Below are 19263 nucleotides of genomic sequence, written 5' to 3'. Positions count from 1 at the left end.
AGCAGGTATTATTTAGGTGGTGGATGATTCTCAGCACTGCAGTGACACTGACATGGTGGTGGTGTGTTAGTGTGTGTTGTGCTGGTATGAGTGGATCAGACACAGCAGCGCTGCTGGAGTTTTAAAATACCGTGTCCACTCACTGTCCACTCTATTAGACACTCCTACCTAGTTGGTCCACCTTGTAGATGTAAAGTCGACGATCGCTCATCTATTGCTGCTGTTTGAGTCGCTCATCTTCTAGACCTTCATCAGTGGTTACAGGACGCTACCCACGAGGCGCTGTTGGCTGGATATTTTTGGTTGGTGGACTATTCTCAGTCCAGCAGTGACAGTGAGTCTGATCCACTCATACCAGCACAACACACACTAACACACCACCACCATGTCAGTGTCACTGCAGTGCTGAGAATGATCCACCACCCAAATAATACCTGCTCTGTGGTGGTCCTGTGGGGGTCCTGACCATTGAAGAACAGGATGAAATGGGGCTAACAGAGCATGCAGAGAAACAGATGGACTACAGTCAGTAATTGTAGAACTACAAAGTGCTTCTATATGGTAAGTGGAGCTGATAAAATGGACAGTGAGTGTAGAAACAAGGAGGTGGTTTTAATGTTATGGCTGATCGGTGTATTGTTTAACATTGCTGGAGGACGATGGAAAAACATGGCACACCGCTAAGCTCGGAGCACAAACGCCAATTATTCTGTTCCAGAAAATAATAAAACGTCTTGAGTCTTTTGTGCTCATGTTTGTGTATCACAGAGGGCTCGTAGATCATGTTTTCTGTTTAAACAGTCCGTGATGTTATCAGACCCACATGCTGCCTTTTTGTAGCCTTTGCAGTTTTTATTGATAGCTTTGGCATCTTCTCCTCCGAGTAAACGGAGAAATGCGGTTCGGGTCGCCGTCCCGATGCCGATATCTTATAACCTGGGGTTTCTGTGATGCAAATATTGTAACCGAAGCTGGAAGCGTGGCGGACGAGCCGCACACCAAGATCAACACCAGAACAGGAGTATTTATTCTCTGGTCTCACACGGCCAAATAAATGTTCTCCGATCGGTTTGGGGATTAAACAAAGAATAACACGGTACGGTAAACACCGAACCGCACGTGGTGGAATCGTGTTTTAGTTTAACTTGACGTTTCTCTGTCCAGTCATCCGAACGATGAGAAGGAGGGCCGCTTCCACCGCAACCACTCCATCACCAGCCTGGGGAGTTTGCGCCACAACCACAACAACGTCCACGACACAAGCCTGCCGCTGGTACCGGAGGACCGCGATACCAAAGCGCCGGACCATGAAAATGAGGTGTTTGTGAGAGTCTTATATGTTTTGACCTCTTGGAGATTCAAGAGCTCGTCAGTACGATGCATAGACGTTCACAAGTCACAGAATACGAGTCGGAGTCAAGTCACGAGTCAATATAATAAACAAAAAAATATATTTGAAATGTAGCGTAGAAATAAAGAAATAATATTTTCCCGGTTGTGAAGTAAAACAAGAAGTCGTTAGAAAGCCGATCGAGCGTTTCATTACCACGTCATCTGTGTGACGCAAAACTGAATAAATGCAAATAACAGCATTTCTTACTAACAATTACAATCAGAAGCTCTGATTGGTTCAGAAAGCGTTCTTTCAACCATTAGTGCCGATTCTGTAGGAGCGTTCCATTCACATTATCTGTTACTGTGAAGTGCACTACGTAGGATATTCCACCAGTTTAAGTGAGATTCCAATCCAAAGGTAACGGAAATGTTCAAATAAAGGGAATTTTAAACTGTGTAGGGAGCGACGCTTTAATTGTATTTAATTTAATTGCACTGTAGGCTAATAGATGACAAATAAAGGCGTCCTTTTTACTCTTGATGGCGCTGACTGACACATGGACAGTTTTAATCGCTCTTATATATAGAATGTACACTGATCAGACATAACATTAAAACCACCTCCTTGTTTCTACACTCACTGTCCATTTGATCAGCTCCACTCACCATATAGGAGCACTTTGTAGTTCTACAATTACTGACTGTAGTCCATCTGTTTCTCTGCATGGTTTGTTAGCCCCATTTCATCCTGTTCTTCAATGGTCAGGACCCCCACAGGACCACCACAGAGCAGGTATTATTTGGGTGGTGGATGATTCTCAGCACTGCAGTGACACTGACATGGTGGTGGTGTGTTAGTGTGTGTTGTGCTGGTATGAGTGGATCAGACACAGCAGCGCTGCTGGAGTTTTTAAATACCATGTCCACTCACTGTCCACTCTATTAGACACTCCTACCTAGTCGGTCCACCTTGTAGATGTAAAGTCGCTCATCTATTGCTGCTGTTTGAGTCGGTCATCTTCTAGACCTTCATCAGTGGTCACAGGACGCTGCCCACGGGGCTCTTTTGGCTGGATATTTTTGGTTGGTGGACTATTCTCAGTCCAGCAGTGACAGTGAGGTGTTTTAAAACTCCAGCAGCGCTGCTGTGTCTGATCCACTCATACCAGCAAAACACACACTAACACACCACCACCATGTCAGTGTCACTGCAGTGCTGAGAATCATCCACCACCTAAATAATACCTGCTCTGTGGTGGTCCTGTGGGGGTCCTGACCATTGAAGAACAGGGTAAAAGCAGGTTAAAAAGTATGTAGAGAAACAGATGGACTACAGTCAGTAATTGTAGAACTACAAAGTGCTTCTATATGGTAAGTGGAGCTGATAAAATGGACAGTGAGTGTAGAAACAAAGTGGTGGTTTTAATGTTATGCCTGATTAGTGTATATATTATAATTATATAATAGGTCATAATACATGAATTTTAAGGTTAACGAGACAGGTGAAGCCTGCAGACACGTCAGCACATGTGCATAATCCGGCACGGCGTGAATGCGCAGGTGCTTTTTGTTAAAACCTCAGTTTTACAATCTGTGGCTTAAACCTTGGCGAAATTAGCAAAGCTCGTAAAACAAAAGGTGCAAAGAAAGGATCGGTGTTAAATAGTTTGGGAATGATTTAGCATCTGGCAGGTTCCTCACCCGGTTCTGCGGATTTCTTCGTCCTCATTAGAGGGAGACAAAACGGTTCGTTAAAATCCGAAGAGCAAAAACACATGGACACGTCGCTCACACGCCAAAAGTCTTCAGACACCAGCTTTTTATTTATATATTTATTGTTTTAATACAGTGCTAACGATTCTCTCCTGTTTATCACAGAAGAACCAACACCACGGCCCAGCCGAGGCCCACGCCGCAGCCAGATCTATGAAACTCCTGGCCAAGATCCCCAAGGATGCGGAGGCCACCGTGGTTTTAGTGGGTAAGACGAACGCAGCTTCAGGGCCGAGCGTTGACGTTGCGTCATCACGTCACGTCGACCTCGCTGAATGATCCGAGTCTGATTGTAATTAAAAGTTTTATTTTATGATTCATCAAGGCCTGCTGTAGTTCACGGCCAGCGTTCGGTGTAATTGCTCGAATGGCGTCAGTTTAACGTAATCCTGGGCGTGGCGCGGTCAGACAGCATGAAGTCTGAGATCATTCGTCGATATAAAAGAGTAAAACAATATAAGATTTAATCATTCTCGTTGTTAAACGTGAGCTTAAAGGCTTATGGGTAAAAGTGGGTAAACACCCCTGTTATAGTGTTATTATTGAGTTATTATTGAGTTTAGGTGTTTTTGTGAGACCTATTGCCAGCGTAATTATTAAAATCAGAATTAAAAAGACGCTGGGTGATGAGTGCGGTGTGGCGAAACTCCCGTGGCCCCCGCTTCAACCCCATTAAACACCCTTGGGATGAATTGGGCCTTACTAATTAGCTAAATATCACGTATACGCTCCAGTATGTTAATGGACATGGTTTTAAAATGAAAAAATGGACCAAATTCACCCAAAAAATCAATCAGAATAAATTTATATTCATATTTATCAGATGCTTTCATCTCAAGCAACTAACAGTTGCAGTGTATACAGTGCATGCAGCTGAGGGTTAAAGTCCTAGCTCAGGAGCCCCATTATGATAACTTGGCAGTGGTTGGGCTAGAACCAGGCTCCTTCTGATCACTAGTCCAGTATGTTACCCACTGAGCTACCACTACTATATTTTAATTTCCAGTTTATTTTTTACCAGTTTACCCCCCCCCCCCCCCCCCCCAGCAGTTCGCTGCAGCGACACGCATTGCAGAGCAAACTGAGGCACGAGTCCCAATAGTGATTTTTCTTATTATTTTCTAATTTCTACCTAACTGTTTGATCAATAATGTGCTTGTTAAAGCTATTAAATGGAATTTTGGGATTGGCCCATTTAATTCTTGCTCAGGAGTGTACTGCAAACTCATATTCAGGTGCTGTTGAAGTTCATATCTAAAGCACGTTCATTAATAGTGCAATCCTCTCTGCGCTTTCTACTAGATTTTTAAACATGACTGCAGGGATTTCATTTAATGCAAGCGCAAAACAACGCAGGTCAGATACTGGGTCTGTCTGAAAACCTAGTGACCCGCCCTGCTCCCGACTACCTACCTGGTCAGCTGCCTCAGTCTAACGACACTCAAGCACCTTTATACACATTAAACATCAGTGAGAATTTACTTACATTTGAGAAGAACTCCGTTGGTTGCTCCGCATTATATTCGTCCGCCACGTTTGTAGTTTATTGTGAGAAAAGTCCAGACCTGCTTTGGATGGATTTTAAATCAATCTAGAAGTGATGGATGTGGTTCAGGTCCAGGCTCTACGCAGACCAGTCAAATAGTGACGCAACCAACCTTTACAGAACTTAAGTGTTCGGACATACAAAACTCCAAGTCATCAGTCTTTCTTTTATGGCCCTCAAATTAGGATTTAACCGAAGCATGATTGGTAATAATATATAATTTATAGTAATATACATATATAGCTTTATTTAGACCACAGAGCCCAGACCTCAACCCCATTAAACATCTTTGGGACGAATTGGAATGTTGTCCTACATCAGTGTCTGACCCAACAAAGGCTCTGTTGATTGAACGGTGGTCTTGTTTGTTTGTTTGATGTCAGATGTTTGGTTTTTTTTCTGAATTTATCTTTGCTATAATTCACATTTTGGTACATTTACGGCATTAAGCGTAAGCAATTGGGGGATAAGGGCCTCGCTTAGGCAGTGGTAGGGCTTAAACCAGAGACCTTCCGATCACCAGTCCAGTATCTACTGATTTTATGGGATTCACTGCTGTTGACACGGTAAAGTTCCTTAGGTTAAACTGCTGTGTGTGTGTGTGTGTGTGTGTGTGTGTGTGCAGGCTGCGTGGAGTTCCTGGAACAGCCTGCCATGGCGTTTGTGAGGCTAAGCGATGCGGTCCTGCTCGAGTCGGTCCTGGAGGTTCCGGTCCCAGTGCGCTTCCTTTTTGTGCTCCTGGGTCCGACTCAGAGTAACATGGACTACCACGAAATCGGACGCTCCTTCTCCACTCTCATGTCGGACAAAGTGAGTCCTCACACAACGTTCACACGCCCGACGTGTTCCAGCTAAAACACCGAATGATTATTTGACTCAGATTTAGTCTTCAGGTGAACTTCTGAGGTTAAGAAAGGATATTTTATTTAACGATGTACTTTGGATGTCATGTGCAATCAACTTTATTTATGAAGCATAAAATCATCAGCATGTCTTTGAGAAAAGGTTCTGCCAGAAGTCGTATTTGCTCAGATTTCCCCTCAGAACGAGTTCAATCGATCAGCCAAGACCTGACCAGTGTCCAGATTTTGCTTCTTTTGTTTTTGCACTAGATCAGGGAGTCCAAACTACTTACCATTTTTAAAACGGCTCGTGAGGTATTTAAGTAATAAAATGAAACTCGTGCCGCTATTAATCAGGTTTTAAACAAAATGCCTAGGAAGGAGGAAGGAAAACCTTACAGACTTGGGGAGAACATGCGAACTTCACTCAGAGAGAACCTATACCACTCCACCTGGGAATCGAACCCAGGACCTTCTATCTTTGAGGCCGTGTGCCGCCCTGGGCTGTATGTATAGTTGGTGAATTTAGTCATTATTTATTAGAAACACCTGCAAACCTGCTTATTCATGTAATTATCTGATTACCCAGTGGCACAGTGGGTAGCGCTAGCAAGAAGTGGGTAGCAGGAAGGGTCTGGGTTCGATTCCCTGGATGGTCCTTTCTGTGTTGAGTTCTGCATGTTCTCCCAGCGTCAGTGTGGGTTTCCTCCTACAAGTTACTTGTGACTTTCTCTGTGCTTGACTGGTGACCTGTCCGGGATGTTACCTGGATTTCGCCCAATGAATGGACCCACTGCGACCCTGACCAGGATAAAGCAGTGGTAAAACAGACTTTGAATGAATGAATAAATGAAAGTGAAGAATTTTGTGTGATGATCGTGTGAGCGAAGACTATCCTGATTATAGTCCAGTCCACTTCGGCTAGTGTTTCCAGGTGCCTCTGGATCCACTTTGACCTTGACCATGTTTAAACATGGAGTAAACGTAATAAACGAGCTATTTCCAGAATAAAAAGACACGTTTGCATCGGGGCGCCGACACAGGCTGGACGAACAGAACGAGCGTTTATTTAGATTTCGTTTCCCCCTCCTTTCTCCTCAGAACTTCCACGAGGTGGCGTACTTCGCCGACGACCGTCAGGACCTTCTGAACGGAATTAACGAGTTCCTGGACTGCAGCATCGTCATTCCTCCGTCCGACGTGGAGGGCAAAGATCTCCTGAAGACGGTGGCGTCCTTCCAGAAGCAGATGCTGCGCAAACGCAAGGAGAGAGAGAACAAGAAAGGGATGAGCAGAGTGTGCAGGTCCATCCAGGAAACCAAGTGTGAGGTCCACCTCTCCTCCTGTTTTCATTAAGCTGTTTATAAATCTTACATTTGTTTAAGTGCACTGTATGATTGGGATAATGTGTGTCAGGGTGTGGCTCTCTGTATACAAAGCTGATCCGCATATGAACTCGCCTCGTGCAGGTAAAAAGATGCAATTGGCTGCTGCACATGTACCGAAAAGGGCGTGTGTCTCGTCACGGCTCTCCTCAGTCAGAGTGGAGGTCAACATCAGTAGAGAGGAAAAGTAATGCAATCAGGTAATTGGATATGACTAAATTGGGAGAAAAATTGGGGGGAAAAAAGGGTTCTTACGAGACTTTAAATGTACAGCACTGGGGATCATGGGAAAACCTCTCCTAGCTAACAGATACAAACAGTGTAAAATGTATACAGTCGTGTTATATTGGGGGGGGGGGGGTAGAAAACATCGTGTTTAGTATTTGAGAGTGTTCATTATATTTCAGTAAGATGTTAATAAACTGTATTGTTTAAAATTTACTTAATAAAAACAATGATCAGTACTGGGGACACAAAAGGCACCGAATTGTAGAAATGACCCTAAACAGGAAGTGGAATTGTTAGTAATAAGGAGCTCGGTTACATTTTTATTTCTTTTATTAATAAAGACTGCGTGGCCCCGTGGTCGGGTATTATTTACTCCGTCTGGCCCCTGACAGGTAAAGTTTGGACACTCTGTGGTGCAGAAAATATCTGACCGTTTCTCTGACCTTTGCTCTGTGTTAGATCTGATTCCGGATGATCAGGAGGACGAGGAGCCGGAGGTGGACCCGCTGAAGCGCTCCGGGATCCCGTTCGGGGGTTTGATTCACGACATTCGCCGGCGCTACCCTCACTACATCAGTGACCTGAGGGACGCGCTGGACTCGCAGTGCATCGCGGCGGTGGTGTTCATCTACTTCGCTGCTCTTTCACCCACCATCACGTTTGGGGGGCTGTTAGGTAATAAAATGATAGAGTAAACGTGTCAGGTAGTTAGAAAGTGTTTTTGAGTCACTTTTACTTACAACTTTACTTATAACTCCAATTCAGAAAAAGTTGGGACAGTTTCTTACAATAACTTTGACTTTTATTTGATGTCAGACAGGATGAACCTGAGATATTTCATCTTTTATCTGCTCAACTTCATTTCATTTATTAATAAACATCCATTCCTGCATTTCAGACCTGCAACACATTCCAAAAAAGTTGGGACAGTAAAGCATTTACCACTTTGTAATGTTGCCGTTCCTTTTCACCACACTTAAAAGACGTTTTTTTGATTTAGTGTTTCAGCTTTTATTTTGAGGCGTTGGTATATTTTAAGATGTAATGAATAATGAACACGTTATATTCTGGTTTAGGGGAGAAAACACAAGGCATGATGGGCGTGTCTGAGCTGATCATCTCCACTTCTGCGGTGGGGGTTCTGTTCTCCCTGCTGGCAGGACAACCGCTGCTAATTATCGGCTTTTCGGGGCCTCTGCTGGTGTTCGAGGAGGCGTTTTACAAGGTACCGTCTCCTACGACCACACAGACACTAATCCTACCAACAGATCCGAGCGGAGAGAGAGTAACGCCGTGGTTTATGAGTGCGGGCCACACCCACACCTGTACTGTGGTGCTCGGCTCAGTACTGCTGAGATCTGGGGATCCAGGGTTCGAATCTCAGCTGTGCTATCGGCCGGTCGGCTACTGAGACCACGGTTGGCCACTGGGAGGCACACCTGACGCGGCTGCATCGAAGTATGCGGAACTGATTCGCAATGGCGCCCCCTGTAGCTAAAAGAAAACATAACAAGGGAACATCAGGCGTTCAGAGTGGGCAGCCGACTAGCCCAGTGGTTAAGGTGCTGTATAGTAGTCGCTGGTTCAAGCCCCACCACTGCCAGGTTGTCCCTGTTGGGCCCTTGAGCAAGGCCCTTAACCCTCAATTGCTCAGACTCTATACTGGCACTGTACTGTAAGTCTGTAGCCTAGTGGTTAAGGTGCTGGACTAGTAGTCGAAAGCTCACTGGTTCAAGCCCCACATCTGCCAGGTTGCCCCTGTTGGGCCCTTGAGTGAGGCCCTTAACCCTCTATTGCTTAGATAATATGCTGTCACAGTACTGTAAGTCAATTTAAATAAAAGCGTCTCATAAATGCTGAAAATGTAAATGTAACTCGAACCCTAACCCCCCCAACATGCTTTATCCTGATCAGGGTGGCGGACAGGTTGCCAGTCCATCATAGGGCACACACACACACTCAGGGCATGTCTTTGGCCTTACGGGAGGACACCGGAGCACCCGGAGGAAACCCACACAGACACGGGGAGAACGTGCAAATTCAACACAGAAACGACCCGGATAGCTCCACCTGGGAATTGAACCCAGGACCTTCTGCTGTGAGGCGAGAGCGCTACCCACTGCGCCAATGGGTTGCCTGCTGTTTATTTATGTAGGATCAAATGTGAAGAGCTGTGGAGGAAAGACAGTATACAGTCTGAGCAATTGAGGGTTAAGGGCCTTGCTCAAGGGTCCAACAGCAGCAACCTGGCTGTTGAACCAGTGACCTTCTGATTACTAGTCCAGTATATTAACCACTATAGGCTACAACTGCCTGGACTGGTGTACTGTACTGGGCTAATGTTCACTGGACTAAAGTTGCATGTTCAAGCCCCCCATCTGCCAGGTTGACACTGCTGGGCCCTTGAGCAAGGCCCTTAACCCTCTACTGCTTAGATAATATACAGTCAGCTTATGAAAGGTTTCTTATTAATTATAGACACACTGTGTTTTTATTAAGGATGAAAGTCACACCTCATTTATAAAAGCGTCTGACTCTGAAAGTTTTCCCCCTCCGCCCCCCTGGGCACCAGTTCTGCCAGGCGCAGGGGTTCGAGTACCTCACGGGTCGGGTGTGGATCGGCTTCTGGCTCATCTTCATAGTGCTGGTGATGGTAGCGGCGGAGGGAAGCTTCCTGGTGCGCTACATCTCGCCGTTCACTCAGGAGATCTTCGCCTTCTTAATCTCGCTCATCTTCATCTTCGAGACCTTCTCCAAACTCTTCAAGGTGCAACCCAGAGTTAAAACCACTAGCTATCTTAAATATAGTACTATTCAGTACTATTTATTTATTTATTTATTTTTATTTATTATTATTTTTGTATAAATTTTTGTATTTTATTGCTGTTCAAACGACTTAACAAAACAACAAAAGAATAGAAACATACATAAGAGATGAAATTTTAGCAAACCACCAGTAACTGAAGTAAATAAATAAAAAAGAAAAAATAAGAAAATAAACAATAAATAAACAAATAAATAATATATTAAATAAGGGGAGAGGGGTAAGAAAGAAAAGGGAAAATCAGTTAGAAGGGGGGCTATTTTTGTATTTTTATTACTTTTTAAATAAAAAAATAAACAAAAATAAAAAAATAAATAATATATCAAAAGGGGGAGGGGTAAGAAAAAAGGGGAGAAATTAGTTAAGAGGGGGCTATTCATTCCTAATTATTTGTTTATTTGTATTTATTTATTTTTGTATTTTTATTGCTGTTCAAATGACTTAACAAGACAATAATACAACAGAAACGTGTAACTCAAGTAAATAAGAAAAAAAAAAGAATAATATATAAATAGGCTGGAGGAAGAGGGGTAAAAATGAAGAGGGGAATAAGTTAAGATGGGGGGCTATTAATTATTTGTATTCTTTCTTGTTAGAATTTATTTTGGTTAGTTTTTGTTGCTGAGGCCCCTGATTGTGGCCCCTCATGAAGAATTAAAGGAATAAATAAATAAATGCTGATAAATAAAATCGGTTGGTTTCAGGTGTTTCAGGAACATCCACTGATGAAGATGTACCCGGTCCCTTCAGCTCTTCCAGTCCTCGGAATCACCGAACCATCAGCAGATCCGGTCCTGATCGAAGGTCCGATCCTGAACCAGCCCAACACGGCCCTGCTGTCCCTCGTGCTCATGGTGGGGACCTTCTTCGTGGCCTTCTTCCTTCGAAAGTTCCGTAACAGTCGCTTCCTTCACGGCAAGGTAGAGACACCAGCACTCATCATCCTACACTCCCGAGAAGAGGGCATGTCTAAATAATCTCCTCTTGAATCCACAGGTTAGAAGAGTTATCGGTGATTTCGGGATACCCATCTCCATCCTGCTGTCTGTGATAGTGGACCTGTTAATCCCCGACACCTACACCCAGGTAACCACAGAGGAGTTTCAGACACATGAGTGAATGAATGAGTGAGCAAGCAGGTGAGCGAGTGAGGGAGTAAGTGAATGAGTGAGTGTGTGAGTAAACGAGCGGGTTAGTGAGTAAGCAAGTGAGTGAGCAGATGAGTGAGTGAATAAATGAGTAAGTGAGTGAGTGCTCTGGTCTCTGCCTGCTCATACTTCCTATTAAATGCTGCTCTCTAATTGATGCCAGCTTTCTTTTGAGTGAATGAATGAGTGTTAGAGTGAGTAAGTAATAAAGTGACTGAATGAGTGAGTGAATGAATGAGTGAGTAAATGAGTGAGTGAGTGAATGAGTGAGTGAGTAAGAGCTCTGATCCTCTCTGCCTGCTCATACTTCTTATTAAACACTGCTCTGTAATTGATGCCAGCTTTCTTTTGAGTGAGTGAGTGAATGAATGGATGAGTAAATGAGTGAGTGGATGAATGAATGAGTGTGAGTGAGTGAATGAGTGAGTGAATGAGTGAGTGGATGAGTGAGTGAGTGAGTGAATGAGTGAGTAAATGAGTGAGTGAGTGAATGAGTGAGTGAGTAAGAGCTCTGATCCTCTCTGCCTGCTCATACTTCTTATTAAACACTGCTCTGTAATTGATGCCAGCTTTCTTTTGAGCGAGTGAGTGAGTGAGTGAATGAATGAGTGAATGAATGAGTGAGTGAATGAGTGAGTAAATGAGTGAGTGAGTGAGTGAGTGAATGAATGAGTGAGTGAGTGAGTGAATGAATGAGTAAGAGCTCTGATCCTCTCTGCCTGCTCATACTTCTTATTAAACGTTGCTGTGTAATTGATGCCAGCTTTCTTTCAGAGCCTCTGTTAGATGGCGGTGGAATGCTTGGCACGGGCACAGCGACCAGCAGAGCCTGGCATCTGAGCGCTTGTGTTTTTGTGGTTGCAGAAACTCAACGTGCCCGCCGGTTTCTCGGTCACGTCGCCCGACAAGCGGGGCTGGTTCATCAGCCCGTTCGGAGACAAGCAGCCGTTTCCCGTGTGGATGATGGGAGCGGCGGTGGTGCCAGCGCTGCTCGTCTTCATCCTCATCTTCATGGAGACACAGATCACCACGTGAGTGGTACCGCTCTGCCATCTGGAATAATAAACACAGATTAGAGTCCGGCGTTACCGCGGCGACTTGCCGTCATCTCGACTCGTCGTGCCCGGGTCGTTTATTCTCATGGGGGGTTCAAACCCGCTCGGCTGCAAGTACGGGAGAGCAACCGCTGCACAGTTCATATAGAGGTCACCACTGAGAATGTAACATTATTGTTAAAAAATAATAAGAAGGTCCTGGGTTCGATTCCCAAGTGGAGCGTCTGGGTTCGTTCTGTGTGGAGTTTAGCATGTGTATGTGTGGCTCTCCTCGTGTATGTGTGGCTTTACTCCGGGTGCTCCGGTTTCCTACAGTCAGGTTAACTGGACATACCAAAGGTGTGTGTGTGTGTGTGCAAGGAACGACATGGGAATCGAACCCAGGACCTTCTTTCTGTGAGGGCTCAGTGGTTAGCACTGGGTTTGATTCCCAGGTGGAGCAGGCTGGGGCCTTTCTGTGTGGAGTTTGGCATGTTCTCCTCGTGTCTGTGTGGGTTTTCTCCGGTTTCCTACAATCAGGTTAATTGGACATACCAAAGCCCCCCGAGGTGTGTGTGTGTGTGCAAGGAACGACATGGGAATCGAACCCAAGACCTTCTTTCTTGTCTCACAGTGAGAAGATCTTGAGTTTGATTCCCAGGTGGAGCGGTCTGGGTTCTTTCTGTGTGGAGTTTGGCATGTTCTCCTCATATATGTGTGGCTTTCCTCCCACAGTCCAAAGACCTGCATTCAGGTTCATTGAGGATACAAAATTGCCCTAAGTGTGTGTGTGTGTGTGTGTGTTTGTCCTGTGATGGACTGGCACCCTGTCTTGGGTGTTTCTGCCCAGTGAATTGCACCCACCGCGACCCTGACCAGGCCAAAAAGGTGGTAAAACAGACACTTAATAAATGATCTAATCGATTAATCCGGATTTAAAGGTGATTGGTTCCATTCTGTGGGACAAAACCTACGCAGATGTGAAGAGAACATGCCAAACTACACACAGAAAGGACCAGGACGGCTCCACCTGGGAATCGAACCCAGGACCTTCTCACCTTTAAATAATAGTAGAAAGCATGGTGGTGCACTGAGAGTTTGAACGATTTGCTCCGCGGTTTTTATAACCTCACACATTCCTTTGGGGGGGGGGGGTATTTCTGTTTTTCTGAGATGCAGCAGGTGGATTGGCTGCTTTAAATTGGCCCCATATGTGTAAGTGAGCGAGTCAGTGATGCCCTGTTATACCATCCTACGATGACACCGATCAGGACGACCTGTGCTCTGTTTTGTTTTGCGGGTCGCTGGTAGCTCAGAGGTTAAAAATTGGACTAGTAATCACAAGGTTGCTGGTTTAAGTCCCAACACAGCCTAGTTCTCTTTGTTGGACCCCTGCTCAAGGACTAAAACCCTCAACTGTTCGAATAATCATAATCATGTCATAATCATATAGTCATAATCAATCAATCCAATCTAATTAAAATGTATTCTTGTTAGAAGTGTGTCTGTGGGGATTTGTACCCATTCAGTCACAAGATGACGGCATTTACATGTACATGGTTGGGCACTGATTGATCGATGTTCCGGTTCATTCCAGGGATGTTGAGTGGGGCTGAGTTCAGGGCTCTGGGCAGGACTGTCTAAGGAATTAAGGGGTTAAGGGCCTTGCTCAAGGGCCCAATAGTGGGGCTTGAACCAGCGACCTTTGGATTACTAGTCCAGTACCTTAACCACTAGGCTACAAACACATGAATTTAAAATTAGAAGGAGGGTTCCAATACTTTTGTCCATATAGTGTTGCCACCCATGTTGGTTTCAGACCCACTACTGCCACTGTTGGGCCCCTGAGCAAGGCCCTTAACCCTCAAAGTCACTTTAAATAAAAAACTGCTCATTATTTTCTCCTCAGATTGATCGTGAGTAAAAAGGAGCGGCGCTTGGTGAAGGGTTCGGGCTTCCATCTCGACCTGCTCCTGATCGTCACCCTGGGTGCCATCTGCCCGCTCTTCGGCCTGCCCTGGCTGACGGCCGCCACCGTCCGCTCGGTCACCCACGTCAACGCCCTGACGGTCATGAGCAAGGCCACGGCGCCGGGGGAGAAGCCCATGATCCAGGAGGTTAAGGAGCAGAGAGTGACCGGCATGTTCGTGTCCGTACTCGTGGGTAAGAACCCGTTTTTTTATGCCAAAAGTATGTGGACGCCTGACCACGCTGGCCATCCTATTTTAAAGTCCGCCTCCCTCTTCACTCAGCTGGGAAGGTTTTCCACTGGAATTTGGAGTGTGTCTGAGGAATTTGTGCCCATTCAGTTAAAGAGCATCTGTAGCCTGTCTAAACGAGAACAGTTGGTGTTCCAATTCATCCCAAGGATCACTGGAGTTCCACTTCAGTTCTGCTGACTGACGAGACTAAAGTCATGAGCTTGTCAGAAGTATGTCTGTGGGAATTTGTACCCATTAAGGAAAAAAATTGTAGCATTTGTATGGTTTATACACTGATACCAGAACCAACATAACAGAACTGACTGATACCAGAACTGACTGACCAATATCAGAACTGACTGACTGATACCAGAACTGACTGACTGATAACAGAACTGATTGATACCAGAACTGACTGACTGATACCAGAACTGACTGACTGATACCAGAACTCATCCCAAGGATCACTGGAGTTCCAATTCAGTTCTGCCATCTGATGAGACTAAAGTCATGAGCTTGTCAGAAGTATGTCTGTGGGAATTTGTAGCATTTGTATGGCCGTGCACTGATGTCTATGTTCTGGTTCGTTCCAGAGCTGCACGTTCATGCTGGAACAGAAAGGACCTTCCCTAAACTGTTGGAAGCATTTAATTACCTTTACATAACTGATTTTATACACCTGGCCTCAGTTATCTCAGTAATTAGGAGCTGTCCACATACTTTTGGTGCAGTGAGTAGTGGGTACACTTCTAGCACTGGGTTTGGCATTGGGTTTTTTCCATGCCCAAGCACATGGAATTGGCACTAACTGGGTATTTTAAACTGATTGTAGGTTTGAGTAAGCGGGTAACTGTGATGCCATGCAGTTCAGTGGCACTGCCCACGGTGTGCACCCACCTTAACCAATCACATGCCTGACCAGGATGGAGTGATGATTGAAATAATTGAATTGATGAATTCAATTATTTGCGGCTGGCATGGTGGCGTAGCTGCGTGCCATCCTCGCTTCTGGTCACCATTTGTGGAGTTTTACATGTTCTCTCTCCATCCTCTCTGATTGTGCCCTGCGATAGATTGGCACCCTGTGGTGCCACACCCACCCCAGCCCTGACACCCGTTTCATTCTGCCCTGCAGGACTGTCCATCGTGATGACCGACGTGTTGAGGCACATCCCGCTGGCCGTGCTGTTTGGAATCTTTCTGTACATGGGCATCACCTCTCTGACTGGCATCCAGCTCTACGAGCGCATCACACTGATGGTCACGCCGGCCAAACACCACCCAGATCACCTCTACGTCACCAAGGTAACACACTGTTCCTAAAAACATTGTGATGCAGCCACTGGGTGGTGCCCAAACCCTCCAGTATTAATCACCAGCATGATGCCCACCATGATCACCATGTCCAGATCCCAAACCCACCAGTGTTGATCGTGTTATTACCCCCTGTAGGTGAAGACGTGGCGCATGAACATGTTCACCATAATCCAGCTGCTGTGCATCGTGCTGCTGTGGGTGGTGAAGTCCACTGTGGCATCGCTGGCATTCCCGTTCATCCTCATCATGACGGTGCCACTACGCAGACTCGTCCTCACCCGCATCTTTGAGGAGAGGGAACTGGCAGTGGTGAGTCGAGTTCTCACGCACACACACACACACACACACACACATACACACACACGCACACACACACACACACACACACACACGCTTACATACACGCACACACACACACACACTTACATACACGCACACACACACACACACACACACACTTACACACACACACACACACAAGCACGCCGTACACACACACACTTACACAGCGGAGGTCTGACTGATATCAGAACTGACTGATTGGTACCAGAACTGACTGGTATCAGAATTGACTGGTTTCAGCACTGACTGACTGGTACCAGACCTGACTGAATAATACCAGAACTGACTGATTGGTACCAGAACTGACTGATACAAGAACTGACTGACTGGTATTAGAACTGACTGGTTTCAGAACTGACTGGTACCAGAACTGACTGACTAGTACCAGAACTGACTGACTGCTTTCAGAACTGACTGACTGGTACCAGAACTGACTGGTTTCTAAACTGACTGACTGATACCATAACTGACAGATAACAGAACTGACTGGTACCAGAACTGACTGACTGGTATCAGAACTGACGGACTGGTACCAGAACTGACTGATTGGTATCAGAACTGACTGATACAATAACTGACTAATACCAGAACTGATTGGTACCAGAACTAACTGGTACCAGAATTGACTGGTTTCAGAACTGACTGACTGGTACCAGAACTGACTGATACCAGAACTGACTGAAAACAGAACTGACTGGTTCCAGAACTGACTGACTGATACCAGAACTGACTGACTGATACCAGAACTGACTGAAAACAGAACTGACTGGTTCCAGAACTGACTGACTGGTATCAGAACTGACTGGTTTCAGAACTGACTGGTACCAGAACTGACTGACTAGTACCAGAACTGACTGACTGCTTTCAGAACTGACTGACTGATACCAGAACTGACTGGTACCAGACCTGACTGGTTTCTAAACTGACTGACTGATACCATAACTGACAGATAACAGAACTGACTGGTTCCAGAACTGACTGACTGGTATCAGAACTGACTGGTTTCAGAACTGACTGGTACCAGAACTGACTGACTAGTACCAGAACTGACTGACTGCTTTCAGAACTGACTGACTGGTATCAGAACTGACGGACTGGTACCAGAACTGACTGATTGGTATCAGAACTGACTGATACAATAACTGACTGACTAATACCAGAACTGATTGGTACCAGAACTAACTGGTACCAGAATTTACTGGTTTCAGAACTGACTGACTGGTACCAGAACTGACTGATACCAGAACTGACTGAAAACAGAACTGACTGGTTCCAGAACTGACTGACTGATACCAGAACTGACTGACTGATACCAGAACTGACTGAAAACAGAACTGACTGGTTCCAGAACTGACTGACTGATACCAGAACTGACTGACTGATACCAGAACTGACTGAAAACAGAACTGACTGGTTCCAGAACTGACTGACTGATACCAGAACTGACTGACTGGTATCAGAACTGACTGACTGATACCAAAAATGACTGGTACCAGAACTGACTGACTGGTACTGGAACTGAATCTCTTGATTTTTTTCCCCTGCAGTTGGATGCAGATGAAGATTCACCCAATTTTGATGAAGACGGACGTGATGAGTACAATGAGATCCACATGCTCGTGTAGGACTGGCACTCAGACTGGCACTCAGACTGGCACTCAGACTGGCACTCAGACTGGCACTGCGGACTTTTCCTTTTGTTTATCAGTCAAGCACAAGCTACAGGTGATGATGGTCATGTCATAAAATGACAAAACTACAATAGTCCACTTTCCTTCAGGGTGGCATGTTGTGTATATTTCTCTACAAATGTACAAGGATAGAAACCCCATTTCCAGAAAAGTTGGGACACTTTTTAAAACTGCACTTGTATATAAATGGTACAGGTACAAAAACATTGTCAGTGCCTTTACTAACACTCCTGACTGTATTCTGTAAATATAAAAAAAATAGAATGTGCCACCTGCAGCACACTCCAAAAAAGTTGGGACAGGGGCGAAGGTTCCACAATTAGCAGTTTAACTAATAACTAGTGAGGGGATCAAGGTCGATTGCAAGCAAGGATGGGTCATGGTTTATCACTTTGTGCAAAATATTGTAAAAGTAATGTCAGTCAGTTCAAACACAGAGTCTTTCACTGTCTACAGTCCATAATATCATGAAAAGATTCAGGTAGTTGGGGGAAACCGCTGCTGAATGTGTGTGACCGTCGAGCCCTTGGGCGGTACTGTTTGAGCTGGATATAGCCACATGGGCACGGGAGTACTTCAGAAAACCGTTGTTACTTAACACAGTCCGCCGCTGCATCCAGAAATGCAACCTGAAACTCATTTTGTGCAGGTCTCTGGGCCTGAAGTCATCTGAGATGGACCGAAATACAGTGGAAACCCATTCTGTGGTCAGACGAGTCCACGAATGGATTCTGTGCGCCAAAGATGAAAGACCATCCAGACAGACGGCAACGAAAAGTGCAAAAATCATCGTCTATAGGGCATGGGGGTGCATCAGTGCCCCAGTCTGCATATATGTGAAGGTACCCTTGACCCAGAGGTATATGTTGGTATTTTGGAAAGGGCTATTCCAGCAGGACGTTTACATTTACATTTTCAGCATTTAGCAGACGCCTTTATCCAAAGCGACTCCCAACAGCAGCAACCAGGCAGTGGTGAGGCTTGAACCAGTGACCTTTTGATTACTAGTCCAGTACCCTAACCACTAGGCTACGACGATGCCAGGTTTCATTCTGCACGAGTTACGACAGTGTGGCTTCGCAGACACAGAGTGCGTGTGCTTGACCGGCCTGCCTGCAGTCCGGATCTGTCTCCTATCGAACACGTCCGGCGCATCCTGAGCGCACCTGAGGTCTCGTATCGAGCAAGAACGGAGAAAAATTCCACTCGCAAACCTGCAGCGATTAAAAAGTCTCATTTACCCAATAACGCCAAGCGTATCATATTTGATACATGAGTTTTAGAGACCTCTACATCACTAGTAGGTGTACTATTTTCCTGAAAAACCTGATGTGTACAATTAGACACATGTCTTCTGCCCCCTGGTTCCATTATTTATACTCCAGGTTCAAGGTTTAGGCTATAAAGGGTTAATAGAAACGCTGATGGAACAGGGTGAGGAACACGCCCCCGTCCTGACTTTTTTGGAGCGTGTTGCAGGATCGAATGGTACATTTGTTCATATTTTACACTGAAAATCTTTGCTTTGTCCGTTTGTATGTAAATAAAAGTTCAAGTGACCGATTGCAGTTTATAAAAGTGTCCCAACTATTCTAGA

The 19263-nt window shown here is 45.3% G+C and overlaps 1 protein-coding gene across 2 annotated transcripts in view; it reads left to right on the top strand.

Moving 5' to 3' along the window:
* slc4a3 (solute carrier family 4 member 3) overlaps window positions 1-17818 on the top strand; it is a 43034-nt gene extending 25216 nt beyond the window's left edge. Inside the window, exons 8-21 of one of the 2 annotated variants that reach the window (XM_063006498.1) lie at window positions 1165-1318; window positions 3214-3316; window positions 5280-5464; window positions 6598-6820; window positions 7569-7784; window positions 8186-8334; window positions 9682-9876; window positions 10638-10853; window positions 10930-11019; window positions 11946-12112; window positions 14025-14278; window positions 15452-15621; window positions 15769-15942; window positions 17523-17818. In XM_063006498.1, coding sequence (XP_062862568.1) covers window positions 1165-1318; window positions 3214-3316; window positions 5280-5464; window positions 6598-6820; window positions 7569-7784; window positions 8186-8334; window positions 9682-9876; window positions 10638-10853; window positions 10930-11019; window positions 11946-12112; window positions 14025-14278; window positions 15452-15621; window positions 15769-15942; window positions 17523-17600 — 2374 coding nt within the window. In that variant the 3' untranslated portion in view covers window positions 17601-17818. Of the gene's footprint in view, window positions 1-1164; window positions 1325-3213; window positions 3317-5279; window positions 5465-6597; window positions 6821-7568; window positions 7785-8185; window positions 8335-9681; window positions 9877-10637; window positions 10854-10929; window positions 11020-11945; window positions 12113-14024; window positions 14279-15451; window positions 15622-15768; window positions 15943-17522 lie in introns of both variants that reach the window. The other variant, XM_063006499.1, reaches the window with a different exon arrangement.
* Window positions 17819-19263: the final 1445 nt, after the last annotated feature.

Source organism: Trichomycterus rosablanca, chromosome 12 (genome assembly GCF_030014385.1).
Source record: "Trichomycterus rosablanca isolate fTriRos1 chromosome 12, fTriRos1.hap1, whole genome shotgun sequence".
NCBI classification, from domain to species: domain Eukaryota; kingdom Metazoa; phylum Chordata; class Actinopteri; order Siluriformes; family Trichomycteridae; genus Trichomycterus; species Trichomycterus rosablanca.
This window is presented reverse-complemented; position numbering and strand designations above follow the sequence as displayed.